This window comes from Theropithecus gelada, chromosome 5, assembly GCF_003255815.1.
Source record: "Theropithecus gelada isolate Dixy chromosome 5, Tgel_1.0, whole genome shotgun sequence".
In the NCBI taxonomy this organism is placed as follows: Eukaryota; Metazoa; Chordata; class Mammalia; order Primates; family Cercopithecidae; genus Theropithecus; species Theropithecus gelada.
Genome location: NC_037672.1, coordinates 125025298 through 125044522, shown reverse-complemented (window position 1 = coordinate 125044522; position 19225 = coordinate 125025298). Strand labels below are relative to the sequence as shown.

Here is a 19225-nt window from a genome sequence, read left to right as displayed (position 1 = left end):
GTTTCGCCGTGTTAGCCAGGATGGTCTCCATCTCCTGACCTCGTGATCCGCCTGTCTCGGCCTCCCAAAGTGCTGGGATTACAGGCTTGAGCCACCGCGCCCGGCCACAAGCTAGCTTTTTTTGTTTTGAAACAGAATCTTACTTTGTTGTCCAGGCTGGAGTGTGCTGGCGCGATCTCGGCTCACAACCTCCGCCCCCCGGGTTCAAGCGATTCTCCTGCCTCAGCCTCTCGAGTAGTTGGGATTACAGGCGCATATCACTATGCCGGGCTAATTTTTTTTATTTTTAGTAGAGACGGGGTTTCACCATATTAAAAACCACCAGGCTGGTCTCAAACTCCTGAGCTCACATGATCCACCCATCTCGGACTCCCAAAGTGCTAGGATTACAAGTGTGAGCCACTGCACCCGGGACAAGCTAGTTTTTTAAAAAACAAATTCTAGGTCAGGTGCAGTGACTCACACCTGTAATACCAGTACTCTGGGAGGCCGAGGTGGGCAGATCTCTCGAGCCCAGGAATTCAAGATCAGCCTGAGCAATATGGCAAAAACTCTGTCTCTACAAAAAAATACAAAAATTAGCTGAACGTGGTGGCATGTGGCTGTGGTTCCAGCTACGTGGGAGGCTGAGGTGGGAGGATCACTGGAGTCCAGGAGGTCATGGCTGCAGTGAGCCATGACTGCACCACTGCAGTGCAGCTGGGTGACAGAGTGAGACCTTGTCTCAAAACAAAACAACATTTTGTTTTGTTCACAAAAAAAAAAAAATTTTTTTTTGAAATCAGCTGGACAAATGTCATCTATTAAATGACCCACATATTTTTGCAACTGACTTAAAACACTACTATTACTATGTACTAAACATCCATATATTTCTGCCAGTTATTTTCAATCCTTCATTAGGTCTTATTTGCCTACCTTTTATTTCTGCACCCATATCATGCTGTGTTTATAACAGTAGCATTTTAATACTCATTGTTATACGACTGAACTAGTCTTTGTTTACAACTCTTCCTTTCCAGAGTATTCCTGATCTGATTTTATTCTCATGCATTTTCTCAAAATAATTTTAGGATGCTTTTATGGATGTAGGTTCTATGTTCAATACTTTAATTGAAATTGCATTACATTTTAAAAAATGCTTAAGGAGACATAATATCTCTATAAAACTGAATTTTTAATCCAAAAAACTTTCCAATTTAGTTTTTTATGCCTATTGGTATAGTTTTAAAGTGTTCTTCTTATGTATTCATTTTTATTTATTTTTATTTTTTGAGTCTTGCTCTGTCACCCAGGCTGGAGTGCAGTGAGTGCTATCTTGGCTCACTGCAACCTCTGCCTCCCAGATTCAAGTAATTCTCTTGCTTCAGCCTCCTGAGCAGCTGGGACTACAGGCATGTACCAGCATGCCTGGCTAATTTTTTTGTATTTTTAGTAGAGATGGGGTTTTGCCATGTTGGCCAGACTGGTCTCGAACTTCTGACCTCAAGTGATCCACGCTCCTCGGCCTCCCCAAGTGCTGGGATTACAGGCATAAACCATCACACTCAACCCTTTTATGTATTTTACGAGAATAAGTTATTTGATAAAGCAGCAGCACAAACTAATACATTACTAATTTTTTTTTTTTTTAGACAGGGTCTCACTCTATTGCCCAGACTTGAGTACAGAGGCATGATCTCAGTTCACTGCAACCTCTGCCTCCTAGGCTCAAGCAATTCTGCTGCCTCCGCCTCCCAAGTAGCTGGGATTAGAGGCATGCACCACCATGCCCAGCTAATTTTTGTATTTTTAGTAGAGACAGGGTTTCACCATGTTGGCCAGCCTGGTCTTGAACTCCTGACCTCAAATGATCCACCACCTCAGCCTCCAGAAGTGCTGAGATGGAGCCACCGCACCCAGCCCATTATTAATTATTAATAAAGGAAGCAGAACAAACTAATGTTAAAGGGAAAAATAGTGCAACAAATTAGTGTTCTGATAGCTGGCAACTTGGTAAGAAAAGACAATTTCAGAATTACACATATTATACGTAACATGGATTTTAAAATTAAGCAAGATACAACCCAATGATAAAAAGATGGAGAACTCAATGTAAAAAGGAGCAAAGGTTTGAAAAGACAGTTCTCCAAAGAAGGTATACAAATGGCCAATTCACACTTGAAAAGATGTTCAGCCTCACAGCCATTAGGGCGTGGTCAAAACCACAAGGAAATACTTTTATACCCACTATGATGACTTGGACAAGTACAAAGTTGGTGCATATGGCAAAATCAGAATGTTTATTCACTGCTGGTGGGAATATAAAATAGTATAGTCACTTTGGAAAACAGTTTGATAGTTTGTCAAAAACTTAGAGTTATCATCATATGACCCAATAATTAAACTCTTCAGTATACACAAGAGAACTAAAAACACACATTCACACAAAAACTCATACTTGAGTATTCATAGCAGCACTATTTATAATAGCCAAAAAGTGAAAACAACCCAAATGTCCATTAATTTATGAATGGATAAGCAAACTGTGGTATACAATACAATAGATTATTTAGCTATATAAAAGGATTAAGTTCTCCTTGAATGTTCTGATGCTGTAAAAAAAAAAAAAAAACTAAACTAAAAAGAAGTACTGACACATGCTACAACATGGATGAACCTTGAAAACATTATGCTAAGTGAAGAAGCCAGATAAAAAAAGCTACATATTGCATGATTCCATTTATAAGAAATGTCCACAGTAGGAGAACCCATAGAGACAGAGGGTACGCTAGTGATTGCCAGCAGGTGGGGGAAGAGGCAAGGGAAAGTGACAGCTAATGGATACAGGGTTTCTTTCTAGGACAATGAAAATATTCTAGAATTAGTGACAATGTTGATGGCTGCACATCTTGGTAATATAATTTAAAAACCATTCAATTGTATATTGTAAAAGGGTGAATTTTATCTCCATTGCTTTTTTTTTTCTTTGAGATGGAGTCTCGCTCTGTCGCCAGGCTGGAGTGCTGTGGCATAATCTCGGCTCACTGCAACCTCCGTATCCTGGGTTCAAGCGATTCTCCTGCCTCAGCTTCCCGAGTAGCTGGAACTACAAGTGCACGCCACCACGCCCAGCTAATTTTTGTATTTTTCTTTTAGTAGAGACGGGGTTTCACCATGTTGGCCAGTGTGGTCTCGATCTCTTCACCTCACGATCCTCTCGCCTCGGCCTCCCAAAGTGCTGGGATATCCTTGTCTCTGTTTTTAAAAACTAAGGCTAGTGGATCAGTAAGAATGCATTCCAAAATCTTAACAGCAATTCACTCTTGGGAGGGAAATGGAATTAGGTAGTGGAAAGTGGCAGAGATTAAAGGAGATTTTTTTTTTAACTTGGCACATTTTAATTTTTTTTTTTTTTTTTTTTTTTTTTTTTTTTGAGACGGAGTCTCGCTCTGTCGCCCAGGCTGGAGTGCAGTGACCGGATCTCAGCTCACTGCAAGCTCCGCCTCCCGGGTTTACGCCATTCTCCTGCCTCAGCCTCCCGAGTAGCTGGGACTACAGGCGCCCGCCACCTCGCCCGGCTAGTTTTTTGTATTTTTTAGTACAGACGGGGTTTCACCGGGTTAGCCAGGATGGTCTCGATCTCCTGACCTCGTGATCCGCCCGTCTCGGCCTCCCAAAGTGCTGGGATTACAGGCTTGAGCCACCGCGCCCAGCCCTAAATTTTTTTAAGTTTATAATTTTTTAATAGAAAAAATATAGAGAATAAAAATATTTGGCAAAATTTGAGGGTACAGAGAAAAATGTTATTAATTCAGAAGATACAGAAAGAACTTCTATGATGTAGAGGAGGGGTTTTCAATCTATAAAATTTTGTTCTTAGCAGTTGAACTCTTTTGAAAAGAGAAATCTAAAGATATCCAAAACATATGAGATGCAAGTACAGTTACTTTGGTTGAAGGGGAGTGAGGGATGTGTGAAGCCTGCCTATTTGTATCCCTTCTCCAACAATACATCAAAGTATGCAATTACATAAACCTAGAAATATTTTACAGAAAACCAGGTGCCTCCTTTAAAAAAAAGATTTCAAAAACATCCTTGTCTTCTCTAATTTTATAGCTTTTTCTTTCTACCATTCTCTCAGGAATTAACTGTATCCCATAATATTTTTCCTGGTGTTATTTAACAGTTGTTTGCTAATAATTTCTTATGTGCTGATTCTCCAACTAGATTACTCCCCTTTAATACTCACTATTCTTCTGTAACGTTGAGTAGTTTAACCCTCCTGAGCCTAAAGACAGAGAATGAGATCCAGAAATATCCAGCCTAAATACTTCTTTATACATTAGGCAAGTAATAAACATATGCTCCCAAATATACATGAACGTAGTTATTAACAACATTCAGTTAGTGCACAGATAGTATTATTTGTTTGTTTATTTTTGAGACGGAGTTTCACTCTTGTCGTCCAGGCTGGAGTGCGATGGCATGATCTTGGCTCACTGCAACCTCCACCTCCCGGGTTCAAGTGATTCTCCTGCCTCAGCCTCCTGAGTAGCTGGGATTATAGGCATGCGCCACCATGCCCGGCTAATTTGTATTTTTTTAAAGTAGAGACGGGGTTTCTCCATGTTGGTCAGGCTGGTCTGGAACTCCCAACCTCAGGTGATCCACCTGCCTCCGCCTCCCAAGTGCTGGGATTACAGGCGTGAGCCACTGCGCCCGGCCCACAAATAGTATTCTTTAAATATGAAATGAAAAATCCATACTGCACTCATATTTTAGTATTTATTGTTGTTATACTCCAATATGTAATCTATTTTTTTTTTCTGTTTTTCTGTTTTTCTCTCATTTGAATACCTTATCAATGTGTACTGGATAATCGCTTGAAACCAGATTCTGGCATCTTTCTCGATTTCCAATCATCTTTCTGAATTCAAAGAGTCTATTATGGGAAAGAAGACAAAAAGGAAAAAATTCATCTTTTATATCACCTACTAGGCATATTATAATTGAGACTGATTAACAGTAATTAAAAATTAGCAAATCCAGTTCATAAGCCATATTAAAATTTAATTTTGATCATTAAAGAAAGAGATTAGGCTGTTTTTTCCCAAACTGAACACTTTTTTTCAGAAAAATGTGAGAAATAATATTGTTCAGAAAGTAATTAATACATATAAGACTCAAAATTAAAGGCACCAATCCTGAAAATTCATTTTCTTTTTTTTTTTTTTTCCGAGACGGAGTCTTGCTTTGTTACCCAGGCTAGAGTGCAGTGGCGCGATCTCACCTCACCGCTCTCACCTCACCGCAACCTCTGCCTCCCGGGTTCAAGCAATCCTGCCTCAGCCTCCCAAGTAGCTGGGATTACAGGCATACGCCACCATACCTGGCTAATTTTTGTATTTATTTTTTTGAGACAAGAGTCTCACACTGTCGCCCTGGCTGGTGTGCAGTAGCGCTATCTCGGTTCGCTGCAACCTCCACCACCCGGGTTCAAGCGATTCTCCTGCCTCAGCCTCTCGAGTAGCTAAGATTACAGGTGTCCGCCACCATGCCCGTCTAATTTTTTGTATTTTTAGTAGAGATGGGATTTCACTACATTAGCCAGGCTGTTCTCCAACTCCTGACATCGTGATCCGCCTGCCTCGGCCTCCCAAAGTGCTGGAATTACAGAGTGAGCCAGCGCACCTGGCCAATTTTTTTACTTTTAGTAGAGACGGTTTTACCATGTTGGCCAGGTCAGTCTGGAACTTCTGACTTCGTGATCCGCCCACCTCAGTCTCCCAAAGTGCTGGGATTACAGGAGTGAGTCACCAATCCTGGCCGAAAATTCATTTTCTTAAGTCCAGATTTTCCTATGAGCTACAGTGTATTTCAGTTTTAAAGTCATTACAAATTCGGGTTACCCAAGAAGACTCAATCCTTGAAAACTACATACAATTCTTATTAGCTTAATAATTATTGAAGTAAAAAATCTACCCTGTGTTTCTGAGAGCTCTCTATTTAAAAAATCTGAATTATTTTTAAAATAGTACAATTTATGATATGGGCTAAAACTTAAGAGAAATAACTAAAAAGACAAAAGTAAAAAGGAAATAATTACATTTTACATAGTTTAATGTCTAATTTGCTGGACAATTGCTCTGTATTTGAGAGTAAGAGATTTTATAACAAAGTTTTAAATGTTCATTAAAACAACAAATTCAGAACAAGTATTCAGGAAAAAAAATTGCTTGCCTTTTGAGATCTTCTGGCCTTCCCCATCCTCTGATAAAAAGTTTTGTTAGGAGAAGTCTCCGGTACAGAATATCTAACTTGCTCACACCCATCAGTAGCAAACAAGCATCTATAAAACAAAATTAAAATGCTTTTAAAATGTTTTATTTTTTTCAAGGCAGCAGCAGGTCAATTCTCTAACCATTTCTTTGACTACCATGTAAAATTAAAGATTCAGACTAAATTCCTGAATTAATTCCTTTGGAAACAAAATACAAGATTTTGGGGAAAAAAAGAGCTGGGTTGAAAAGAGAGAAGATGTATACCCTTGAACTTCACTAAGCTGTGAATTCCTCTAGGGTAGGATCTTCCCATCCTCAGTACAGTTGCTGAAATAAGTACCCTCTATTTGCTGGAAAAAAATAGTAGGGGAATATGTGATAGTGTATTATCTGCCAGGCACCACTATTTTAAGAACTACAAACACATGCACAGGTTCTCATTAAACCTACCAACAATTTTGAAGAAGGATTTATTATCCCAATTATACAGACAAGAAAACTGAGGCACAGATAATTTACTCAAGGTCACACAACTGGTGGAAAACATAGCTAAGATTCAATCCCAGGCACACAGCTCAACATCTAACTACGACACTACACCCTCCTCTACTATACTACAGTGAATGAAAAATAATCATCACTGCTACTACTTGCATACCATTTATCTATCTTCTCAAATATTTCCAAAGATTTTTAAGTATCTACCTCCATCTTGTCAAACTGAATGGTAAGATTTTGATTTGTGGGTGAAACCTGACACAGATTCAGGGTTTACTCTACTTAGATAAATGAAAAATGAAAATCTGCATTTCCTTTTTCAATTGTTTTATTTTTTCTCAGATCTTAGGAAATCTGCATTTCCATCAATGAGCTTTAAGAAGTACTTATCCATTGCTTCAGATTTTTTTGAAACCATCCGTTTTATCTTCTATTTTTACTTTTTCATTTTTTAATAACCTGCAAGACCAACTTAATATTCTCTGTTTGCCTAGGTATAGAATGTAACTCACCATCAATTGGGCTGGCATTTAAGTTATTTTAATGGTTGGACCAGCAAAACCAAGTCATTCATACTGCCTCTTATAATTCTCAGTACCAAGAAGAAACATTTACTAGCTAATGTACTTGTTAGACAAGACAACCTATAGCCAGAGTATAGGATTAAGTGTTTTTAAAAGCACCCATCTCTCTTTTTCCCAGTTTCCATGTGCTCTTCAATGACTCTTTGATAAATGTGTGGTTTAGACATAACAATGTTTGAAAAAATGTATTGCATACACAGTTTTGTTATTATACTATTTATGTCTACCACTATACATAAACTGGTATTAATTACTAGAGTCCTATAAATTATCATTCATCCAGTGTTTTTTTTTTTTTTTTTTTTTTTTCTGAGACGGAGTCTCACTCTGTCGCCCAGGCTGGAGTGCAGTGGCCGGATCTCAGCTCACTGCAAGCTCCGCCTCCTGGGTTCACACCATTCTCCTGCCTCAGCCTCCAGAGTAGCTGGGACTACAGGCGCCCGCCACCTCGCCCGGCTAGTTTTTTGTATTTTTTAGTAGAGACGGGGTTTCACCGGGTTAGCCAGGATGGTCTCGATCTCCTGACCTTGTGATCCGCCCGTCTCGGCCTCCCAAAGTGCTGGGATTACAGGCTTGAGCCACCGCGCCCGGCCATCCAGTGTTAAGTGCAGTTCACCATAGATGAACCATCCCTGGGTGGGTTAATAAGTTCCTGAACTTGTAAGACTATGTATGATTTTTTTCATTCAACAAATATTTATTAACTGCTTATTATATTCCAATCATTATTTTAGGCCCTGTGCCACAAAAATGACAAAGGAATGGTCTTGTTCTCATTGATCTTAGATTTTAGTGGAGGGAAAATAATTAAAAATTTAAAAAAATCTATCTAACTATCAAAATAAGTAAGAGCAGAAGATAATAACACTATGATTAAAATGAAACAAGGCAATGTGGTAACAACTAAAGGGCTCTTCTGGTAATTTAAAAAAATCTTTGAAGAGGTACCAAAAAGGCAATACAGATGCTCCTCAACCTACAATGGGATTGCATCCCAATAAACCCATCATAAGTAAAAAAAAATTGTATGTGGAATATACATTTAATACTCTGACAAACTTATGGTCAAAGTCAAAACAATCATAAGCCAAACCATCATAAGTTAGAGACTGTATGTATTTAAGCCAATAGCTACATGACAAGGAGCACTCAAGTCTTTAAATTGCAAATCTCATTAAAATCATACACCTCTTGAAATCTACCCATTACTATGTTCCAGTGAATGTGTTGAAAATTACCTACTCAGTGGGTAAAGCACAGGTAGAGATAATTAATATAAGGGAAAGGAAAGAAAAAATAATTACATACTCTTTTTAAATTAAAAAACGCTCACTGTAAAATTCTTAAATTCACCAATATGAAGGTATGTATAGTAAAAATGGGGAAAATAATCCCGTTCCAATCACTTTTTTTTTTTTTTTGAGAGGGAGTCTCGATGTTGCCCAGGCTGGAGTACAGTGGCGGGATCCCAAGCTCACTGCAACCTCCGCCCCTTGGATTCAGGCAATTCTCCTGTCTCAGCCTCCTGAGTGGCTGGGACTACAGGCACCCATCACCATCCCCAGCTAATTTTTGTATTTTCAGTAGAGACGGGGTTTCACCATGTTCGCCAGGCTGGTCTTGAACTCCTGGGCTCAGGTGATCCGTCTGCCTTGGCCTCTCAAAGTGCTGGGATTACAAACGTGAGCCACTGTACCTGGCCCCCTTCCTATCACTTTTAATTTTACTTTTCAGGCATATCTAGTGTTAACAGTTTGGATTCTACTCTTTCTGATCTTTTTCTTGTTGATGTTACTTATTTACCTACACATACTGTCTTGCTCTGTTTTGTGTTGCTATAACAGAGTAACACCAGCTGGGTAATTTGTAAAGAAGAGAAATTTATTTCTTAAAATTCTGCAGGCTGGAAGTCCAAGGCTGAGGGGTAAACATTTGGTGAGGACCTTGCTGCATCATAACATGGGGGAAGTATCACATAAGAGAGCAACAGAGAATTGAACTCACTTTTATAGTAAGCCCACTCTCCAGATAACTAATTCACTTCCAAAATAATAATATTAATCCATCCATGAGGATAAAGCCCTTATAACCTAATCATCTCTTATTAGGACCCACCTCCCAACACTATTGTATTGGGGATTATGTTTCCAACACGTGAACAATGGGGGACACATTCAAGCCACTGCACATACTTTTTAAAAAATTACAAAAGTAGGGGCCGGGCGCGGTGGCTCAAGCCTGTAATCCCAGCACTTTGGGAGGCCGAGACGGGCGGATCACGAGGTCAGGAGATCGAGACCATCCTGGCTAACCCGGTGAAACCCCGTCTCTACTAAAAAATACAAAAAACTAGCCGGGCGAGGTGGTGGGCGCCTGTAGTCCCAGCTACTCGGGAGGCTGAGGCAGGAGAATGGCGTAAACCCGGGAGGCGGAGCTTGCAGTGAGCTGAGATCCGGTCACTGCACTCCAGCCTGGGCGACAGAGCGAGACTCCGTCTCCAAAAAAAAAAAAAAAAAAAAAAATTACAAAAGTAATGTAACACATTTTGGGCAGAATTAAGACAATATAAAAATTTTATACAGAGTAAAGTGGAGAAGCTTCTCTTCATCACTTCTTCGTCTCCTCCCATTGGCTTTTTTTTTTTTTTTTTTTTTTTTTGAGATGGGAGTCTCACTCTGTCACCCAGGCTGGAGTGCAGTGGCACAATCTTGGCTCAATGCAACCTCTGCCTCCTTGGCTCAAGTGATTCTCCCGTCTCAGCCTCCTAAGTAGCTGGGATTACAGGCACGCAAAAGCACACCCAGCTAATTTTTGTACTTTTAGTAGAGCCAGGGTTTTGCCATGTTGGTCAGGCTGGTTTCGAACTCCCGACCTCAAATGATCCACCCGCCTCAGCCTTTCAAAGTGCTAGGATTACAGGTGTGAGCCACTGCACCTGGTCGCCATTGTTAATATTTTAATACCTTGTTCTATCCACTTATACACATACACGTTTTATGGTGTTTTGTATTTTTTCTTTTTTTTTTGAGACGGAGTCTCACTCTGTCGCCCGGGCTAGAGTACAGTGGCGTGATCTCGGCTCACTGCCAGCTCCGCCTCCCAGGTTCATGCCATTCTCCTGCCTCAGCCTCCCGAGTAGCTGGGACTACAGGCCCCTGCAACCATGCCCGGCTAAATTTTTGTATTTTTAGTAGAGATGGGGTTTCACCGTGTTAGCCAGGATGGTCTTGATCTCTTGACCTTGTGATCCGCCCGCCTCCGCCTCCCAAAGTGCTGGGATTACAGGTGTGAGCCACCGCGCCCGGCCTTTTCGATGTTTTTTAAACATGGAAGAGAGTAACTACTAATTATTTTTTTCAGTGCTATTCCTCCTTTTGTTTATAAACATCCGCAAAGCTCTTTCAAATTCAGGGTATATAGATCCACCTCATATTTTTCTCTTAACAGGTAAATTTAGATAATTTATATTTATTATTATGATAAATATTTGGTTTTTTTAATTGATTCTGTAGGTTGTTCACATTTAACTATTTTACATTTACTTTGAATAAACAGTTTGACTTACATACTTACCATAAAGTTGATGTTTCAACTTTATGATGAATTTATACAACGTAACCTCATCATAAACTGAGGAACATTTAGACTTACAGTGGTTCAACTTACAATTTTTCAGCTTTACAGTAGGTCCATCGGAGTGTTCAGTGCATTTTCAACTTAACAATATTTTCTATTTACAATGGGGTTTATCAGGATGTAACCATATCATAAGCTGAGGAGCATCTGTATTTAACATGTGATATATCACTGTGGCTAAGAGAACAGACTCTAGAGCCAAACTGGGTCAAATTCTTATTATAAGACTTTTAACAAGTCACTTAGCCTTTCTGTAATTCATCTGTAAAATGGAAGTAATGATAATACTTACCTGAAATAATTGGTATGCAATTTAAATTAGTTTATAGAAGGCACTTGAACAGCCCTTTGAAAATTTAAGTGCTACACCTAGTATAGAATCAGGATTTTAAGTCCTTATCAGATTTACAGCAAAAAGCTTCTACCATTCCATTAACTTTACAAATTATATTTACATGTATTCTATATGCTTAAATGTTTATATAATCAACCACACATCCAGTAGAACTCAATACACTGTAAAAGTATTCAAATTCAGTTCTTTAAAATATGAAATTCCTTTTTCTCATTGGAGGTCATTGTAAAATGGAGTATTTTTCTTCTCTTTACTAATGATTTTTCCAGGAACATTTTCTTTCTACTGTTTTCTAATTCCTATTTTTTAAACCTAGAAATCTATAAATCCATACACCTACTATGTACCCACAAAAATTTTCAAAAATAAAAAAAACTAGAAATCTTTTATAAACTTGGATTAAGTTCTAAAATCTATATTGTTTTAAATTTCTTTCAAATAGCTCTTATTAACTACAACTGTTGTTTTCATGTTTAAAATTCTACAATGAGTTTTCCATATATATTCAATTTATGTCATGACTTAAAAAATAAAAATGTAATAGTGTTCAATCTATATATTAACTCGATAGCACTGTGATTTTTAGTCTTCTCATCAAGCGATATACCTATTTATTCATTAATCCAGTTTTGCTTATTTTCTCCACTAATGTTTATGCTATCCCTGAAGCATCTTTACTACACACATTCTGCTACTAATAAATTATTTAGTATTTGTGATAACTACTATAAGATTCCTTTTCTTTGTATTTTCTACCTAGATGTTTATTACTAATTCATAAAAAAAATTTATTCTAAATGTTTCTTCTGCCTGCAAGTTTTGTATTAGAATTGCAAATGAATACATCAAACACTGAGCAGACTTATTCATTTGTAATGCAATATGCATCTTTCTACTATACTATGCCACTCCTCCAATATCTTCAAAGTTAAGCCTATCAGAAACCCAAGGTGAAAAATCATAAAGAAAGTTCTATGCATGTTACTACCTTTACAGGATTAAGCTTTTCAATCTGTACTATCCTAAATATTTTTATAACTGTCTTTAAAATAGATTTTATTTTCATTTTTAAAACAGATTTCTGATTATATCTGAATAACATTTTTCCAAAACAGCCTTAATAATATACCTAATAGGGAGAAAATATTGACTTTAAGGTGCACAAAAACTAAAGGCTATTTTATTATTTATTTATTTTTATTTTAATTTTTTTTTCTTTGAGATGGAGTCTCACTCTGTTGCCAGGCTGGAGTGCAGTGGCACGATCTTGGCTCACTTCTCGCTCTGCCTCCCAGATTCACACCATTCTCCTGCCTCAGCTTCCCAAGCAGCTGGGACCACAGGTGCCCGCCACCACATGTGGTTAATTTTTTGTATTTTTAGTAGAGACGGGATTTCACCGTGTTAGCCAGGATGGTCTCAATCTCCTGACCTTGTGATCCGCCAGCCTCGGTCTTCCAAAGTGCTGGGATTACAGGTGTGAGCCACCGCGCCTGGCTGAAGGATATTTTAAAAACAACTTATACTAAGTATATCCAATGACTGGTAGGATACCTAGTAGAATTCCTCATGGAAAAACAATAAATAGATGATATAAACAAAAAGTTTTAGTTTCCATTTTAATATGTTTTCAAATAGTATCTGAAAAGAATGCCATAAGAAGACTACAGGAGAGACCCTGCAAAGGTTTTCCACAAAGGGCCGAAGAGTATATATGATAGGCCTTGCAGGACAAGAGGCAAAGTTAAGGATATTATGTAGGTATTTCAGATAACAAAAGTCACATTTTTTTCACTGAGGAAATTCAAAATGTCATAAAAATAACTGAGTATACATTTTTGTAATGTATAATTAATGAGAAGAATGAACTTTTTCTTCTTGGGAGTTTGCTTAGTTGAGATTCAAAGTTAGTACCCCATAATGAAATTGGGTACAAATGTTCACCTGTAAAAACTATTCTTAACTTGAAAGACATAGAAAAACAGGCAGGTTGACCAATAGGCCATAGCTTACTGACCCCTGGGTTAGAAAATCAAATACATCATACGTATGACACAAATATAACACTGTTATAAATGTAAACATACAACTATAAATCACTACATTAAAATTACAGGCCAGACGTGGTGGCTTATGCTTGTAATCCCAACACTTTACGAGGCTGAGGCAGGCGGATCATTTGAGGTCAGGAGTTCAAGGCCAGCTTGGCCAATATGCCAAAACCCCATCTCTACTAAAAATACAAAAACTAGCTGGGTGTGGTGGCACATATCTGTGATCCCAGATATTCAGGAGGCTGAGACAGGAAAATCACTCGAACCTGGGAGGCAGAGGTTGCAGTGAGCCCAGACTGCACCACTGCACTCTAGCCTGGGTGACAGAGCAAGATTCCGTCTCAAAATAAAATAAATAAAATAAAATAAAGTAAAATAAAAAAGTAAATTATCCCAACCCTATAAAATAGGCATAAATATAATACAAATACTGATTTTAAGGAAATTCTATATGCCATAAAGTAGACCTAAAATTAATACTCTATCTAAAGTAAACACTAGTTATCTAATCAGCCATGCTTTGTTTTCCTCCATAAAATTTAGAATTTGGCAGAAGCTTCCTCACTTCCTAGGTAATAAATAAATACATAAAAGGTGGAAGCTTTTAGTGCCCATTGGCAGATGAATGGATAAGCAAAGTAAATACATACAATCACAAACAACACACAATAGGAATATATTCAGTCATACAAAGGAAGGAACTTCTGGCACATGATACAACATGGATGAACTCAGAGGACATTACGCCAAGTGAAATAAGTCAGTCACAAAAAGACAAATATTGTATGATTCAATTTAAACAAGATACCTAGAGTAGTCAGATTCATAGAGGCAGAAAGTAGAAGCATGGTTGGCCAGTACTAGGGGGACGGGAAAAGGGGAAGGCTATTGTTTAACGGGTATAGAGTTTCAGTTTTGCAAGATGAAAACTGGAGATGGACGGTGGTGATACAGCTGCACAACAATATAGATGTACTTACCTTTGAACAATAGAGTTAAAATTATTAAGATGGTAAATTCTGTTAGTGTATTTTACCACAAGAACAAAAAATGAGAAAACAAAATAGAATTTGGGGTTAATCTGAGTCTCCAAATACAATTCTGAGGGGAAGTAAATTGATGCTTTCTTTTCCTTTTGACAGCTTTGTCAGTAAGCAGAAGTAGTTCACTATTCTTTTTTTTGAGAGTTTTCACTCTTGTTGCCTAGGTTGGAGTGCAATGGAGCGATCTTGGCTCACTGCAACCTCCATCTCCTGGGTTCAAGCAATTCTCCTGGCTCAGCCTCCCAAGTAGCTGAGATTATAGGCGTCCACCACCACGCCCAGCTGAGTTTTGTATTTTTAGTAGAGATGGGGTTTCACCATGTTGGCCAGGCAGGTCCCAAACTGCTGACCTCAGGTGATCCACCCTCCACCCTCTTCAGCCTCCCAAAGTGCTGGGATTACAGGTGTGAGCCACCGCATCCAGCCAGAAGTAGTTCACTATTTAACTCAGAACAGAACTTGCCAGATGCCATGGCTTACACCTGTAATCCCGCACTTTGGGAGGCTAAGGTGGGTGGATCGCTTGAGCCCAGGAGTTCAAGACCAGCCTGGGCAACATGGTGAAATCCCATCTCTACAATAAATACAAAAAACTAGCCATATATGGTGGTGCATGCCCGTAGTTTCAGCTACTTAGGAGGCTGAGGTGGGAGGATTGCTTGAACTGAGTTGGCAGAGGCTACAGTGAGCCAAGATCATGCTACTGCACTCCAGGTCTGGGTGACAGAGTGAGACCACATCACACAAAAATAATAAACAGTTGGGTGCAGTGGTCCACAGTGGTGTGTGCCTGTAGTCCCAGCTACTCAGAAGGCTAAGGTGGGAGGATAGCTTGAGCCTGGGAGAGTGAGGTGGCAGTGAGCTATGATAGTGCTGTTGCTCTCCAGTGTGGGCGACAGAGTAAGACTCTGTCTCAAAAAACAAAACAAAACAAAACCAAACCACAAAACTTAAGGTTAATATTCTCTTCAAAAAAAGGCTACTGCATAATTTAAATAGTTGGAAGCTTTTAATAACTAAGACCTTTAAAGAATAGAATTTGAAGAACAAATCTCTTGCATCTAGTTTGTTTCCTCCATCTTCTTCCCTTTTCCTTGAGGACTACCTTCCAAGAACCCAGCCTACTTGGGTTTTCTGTTTCAGGATCTCATCTGGCTTCAATCAAGGTGTCAGCTGGGCTTCATTTTCATCTGTAGGCTTGAAGAGACAAGAACTCACTTCCACGCTTACTCAGGTTGAAGGCAGAATTCATTTTTTTTGTGGCTGTGGGACCATGAGCTTCAATTTTTCTTTTTTTTGCTGTCCATCAGCCAGAAGCCAGCCTCTGCTCCTGGAGGCTATCCACAGCTCCCTGTCACATGGCTGTCTTCATAGGAAGTTCACAACATGGCAGCTATTTCTTCAAGGCCAGCAGGAAAGTAAGCATGAGCCACACGAGCCATACTTTTGCCATATAACATAATGTCATCATGGGAATGACAGTCAATCACCTTTGCCATATGACTGGTTAGAAAGCAAATCATGGGTTCTGCCCTAACTCAAGGAAGGGAATCACACAATAATATGAACATCAGAATTTGAGGATCTTGAGGGCCACCTTAGAAACTGTCTGCTACGCTGGGAGAAACCAATTGTACTTCTCAGCTTTTGAGTAGAGTATCTGGGGTGACACCCTCAATACCTGATGTTACTTACTTTCTTCACATTTTCCTACCAGTATGGGGGAAAAAACCCCCAAACTCCAGAGACTTGAACAAACATTTGTTTATAAGCAAATTTTGAAAGTTTGTCTAAATCAACAAGGCATGGTGGCTCACATCTGTAATCCCAGTAGTTTGTGACACCGAGGTGAGAGGGTGAGAGGATCGCTTCAGTACAGCAATTCCAAACCAGCCTGGGTGACATGGGGAAACCCTGTCTCTATGAAAAGTACAGAACTTACCTGGGCGTGGTGGTGTGTGCCTGTGTAGTCCCACCTACTCGGGAGGCTGAGGCAGGAGGATTGCTTGAGCCTAGGAGGCAGAGGATGCAGTGAGCCAGGATCACACCACCGCACTCCAGCCTGGGTGACAGAGTGAGACCCGGTCTAAGAAAAGAAAGGAAACGAGTGGGGAGGGAAGGGGAGAGAAAAGATTGTCTAAATCATGTTTATATATTTTCATTCACTTAACACCTTTGTCAGAAACAAGAATAAAAAAAACCAAAACAAAGTAAAAACACTTGCCTCTTAGAATTTTGGTTTTTAATCATGAAACAAATGGTAAAAGGCAAACTAACTTCTGAAATGTTGTCTTCATTACATATATTTTCTACTTTAGTGCAATTACAATCATGTAAGTATATGTAATATACATTTAAATTGCTTGACTAGTGCTTTTCTTGTAGAGTGCATGTCAATGTGGAATAATAAAGAGTATATCTGGGCCAGGCATGGTGGCTCACGCCTGTAATCCCAGCACTTTGAGAAGCCAAGGCGGGTGGATCACTTGAAGTCAGGAGTTCAAAACCAGCCTGGCCAACATGGTGAAACCCTGTCTCTACAAAAAATACACAAAAATTAGCCAGAGCGAGACTCTGTCTCAAAAAAACAAAAACAAACAAACAAAAAAAACAAACAAAAAAAAGAGTATGTCTGGTCTTTGACCTCAGTTCCTGGCATGAACTTCCTAAAACCCTTGGTTTTTCTTAAGTGATGAGTATCTGTTATGCTAAACAAGCAACTCCCTGTGGGCCCCCTGAAAGTTTCAGAATCAGGGCTGGCCACCAGAAAGGAACTTTGGGACCCTCTGACCTCCAGAGGGAAAGGGAGCTGGAAAGTGAGTTCAATCACATGGCCAAAGATTCACTCAATCATGCCTATTAATGAAACTCCAGTAGAAATTCTGGACACTAAACTTTGGTGGAGCTTTCTGGTTGATGAACACCTTGATGTGTCGGGAAGGAGATGCTCCCTGAGTACATAGGAAGAGGCCAGGTAGTTCCACATTCATTCCCATACCTTGCCTCATGTTTCTCTTCGTTGGGCTGTTCCTGAGTTGTATAATTTATAATAACCTATAATCATAAATATAGCTGTTTCCTGAGTTCTGAGTCATTCTAGCAAATTACAGACCCACAGGGCTCTCAGGAAATCCTAAATTTTTAGCCAAGTTGGTCAGAAGGATGAGAGGCCTGGAGAACCCTGAAGTGCATCTGAAGAACTGAGCCCTTAACTTGTGGGGTCTGCATTAACTCTAGGTGGTTAGTGTCAGAACTGGGAACTGAAGTACACCCAGTTGGAGTGGAAATGGAATAGATTATTCTTTACCAAAATTCTGACTAGTGTTACATATTCCAAATAAGATGCCAACTCTTAGGCCAGGTGTGGTGGCTCACACCTGTAATCCCAGCACTTTGGGAGGCCGAGGCAGGCAGATCACGAGGTCAGGAGATCGAGACCATCTTGGCTAACATGGAGAAACCCCATCTCTACTAAAAATACAAAAAATTAGCCGGGCGTGGTGGCGGGCATCTGTAGTCCCAGCTACTCGAGAGGCTGAGGCAGGAGAATCATTTGAACTGGGGAGGCGGAGATTGCAGTGAGCCACGATCACACCACTGCACTCCAGCCTGGGCGACAGAGCAAGACTCTGCCCCCTCAACAAAAAAGCCAACTCTTTGGATATACTTAGTAAGACTTTGGATATACAGAGCAAGACTCTGTCTCAAAAAAAAAAAAAAAAAAAAAAAGTCAACTCTTCAGATATACTTACTTTCTTCACATTTTCCTACCAGGGGAGTGGCGGGGGGTGGGGTGGGGGGGGCAGGTGGGAGCGCTATGGCATGAGTAAAGATAATTCTAGGTGATAATAGTTTTAATTATTTTATTCCCTGGGTCTTCCTGGAATTGTTAAAATATACAGCATCAATATATCTTTTGCATACATTTATTAAAGTGCAACAGAACAGTGGCATGTCATTGGAATGCAAGACTTCATTGTCTTTTTTTTTTTTTTGAGACAGAGTCTTGCTCTGTTGCCCAGGCTTGAGTGTGAGTGGGACAATCATGGCTCACTGCAGCCTCAACCTTCTAGCTCCTAGGTTCAAGTAATCCACCCAGTGCAGCCTCTAGAGTAGCTGGGACCACAGGCACACAGGCCACCTTCCTTGCCTGGCTAATTTCTGTTTCTTCTTTTTTTTTTTTTTTTTGAGACGGAGTCTGGTTCTTCTCACTCAGGCTGGAGTGCAGTGGCGCCATCTAGCTCACTGCAAACTCCGCCTCCCAGGTTCAAGCAATTCTCCTGCCTAAGCCTTCCAAGTAGTTGGGATTACAGGCATGTACCACCACTTCTGGCTAACTTTTGTATTTTTAGTAGAGACGGGGTTTTATCATGTTGGCCAGCTGGTCTCAAACTCCCGACCTCAGCTGATCCACACACCTTGGCCTCCCAAAGTGCTGGGATTACAGGCGTGAGCCACCATGCCCAGCCTAATTTATTTTTTGTAGAGATGAGGGTCTTGCTATATTGACCAGGCTGGTCTCGAACTCCTGAGCTCAAGCAATCCTCCCACCTCAGCCTCTCAAAGTCCTGAGACTACAGGCATGAGCAACTGCACCCAGCTAGGACTTCACTGCCTTTTGCATTATATTATAGGTCACTTATTTTCTTTCTTTTCTTTTCTTTTTTTTTGAGACGGAGTTTCACTCTTGTTGCCCAGGCTGGACTGCAACGGCGCAATCTTGGCTCACCACAACCTCTGTCTCCCAGGTTCAAGCAATTCTCCTGCCTCAGCCTTCCAAGTAGCTGGGATT

At 39.9% G+C, this 19225-nt stretch overlaps 1 protein-coding gene across 1 annotated transcript in view; it reads right to left on the bottom strand.

Annotated features, from left to right (window-relative positions):
* Positions 1-19225, bottom strand: part of ABHD18 (abhydrolase domain containing 18) — a 70126-nt gene that overhangs the window by 45966 nt on the left and 4935 nt on the right. The window contains exons 2-3 of the mRNA XM_025386463.1: positions 6223-6331; positions 4840-4924 (exon numbers count right to left, since the gene is read on the bottom strand). Of these exons, the coding sequence (XP_025242248.1) occupies positions 4840-4924; positions 6223-6314 (177 nt within the window). The 5' untranslated portion in view covers positions 6315-6331. The remainder of the gene's footprint in view (positions 1-4839; positions 4925-6222; positions 6332-19225) is intronic.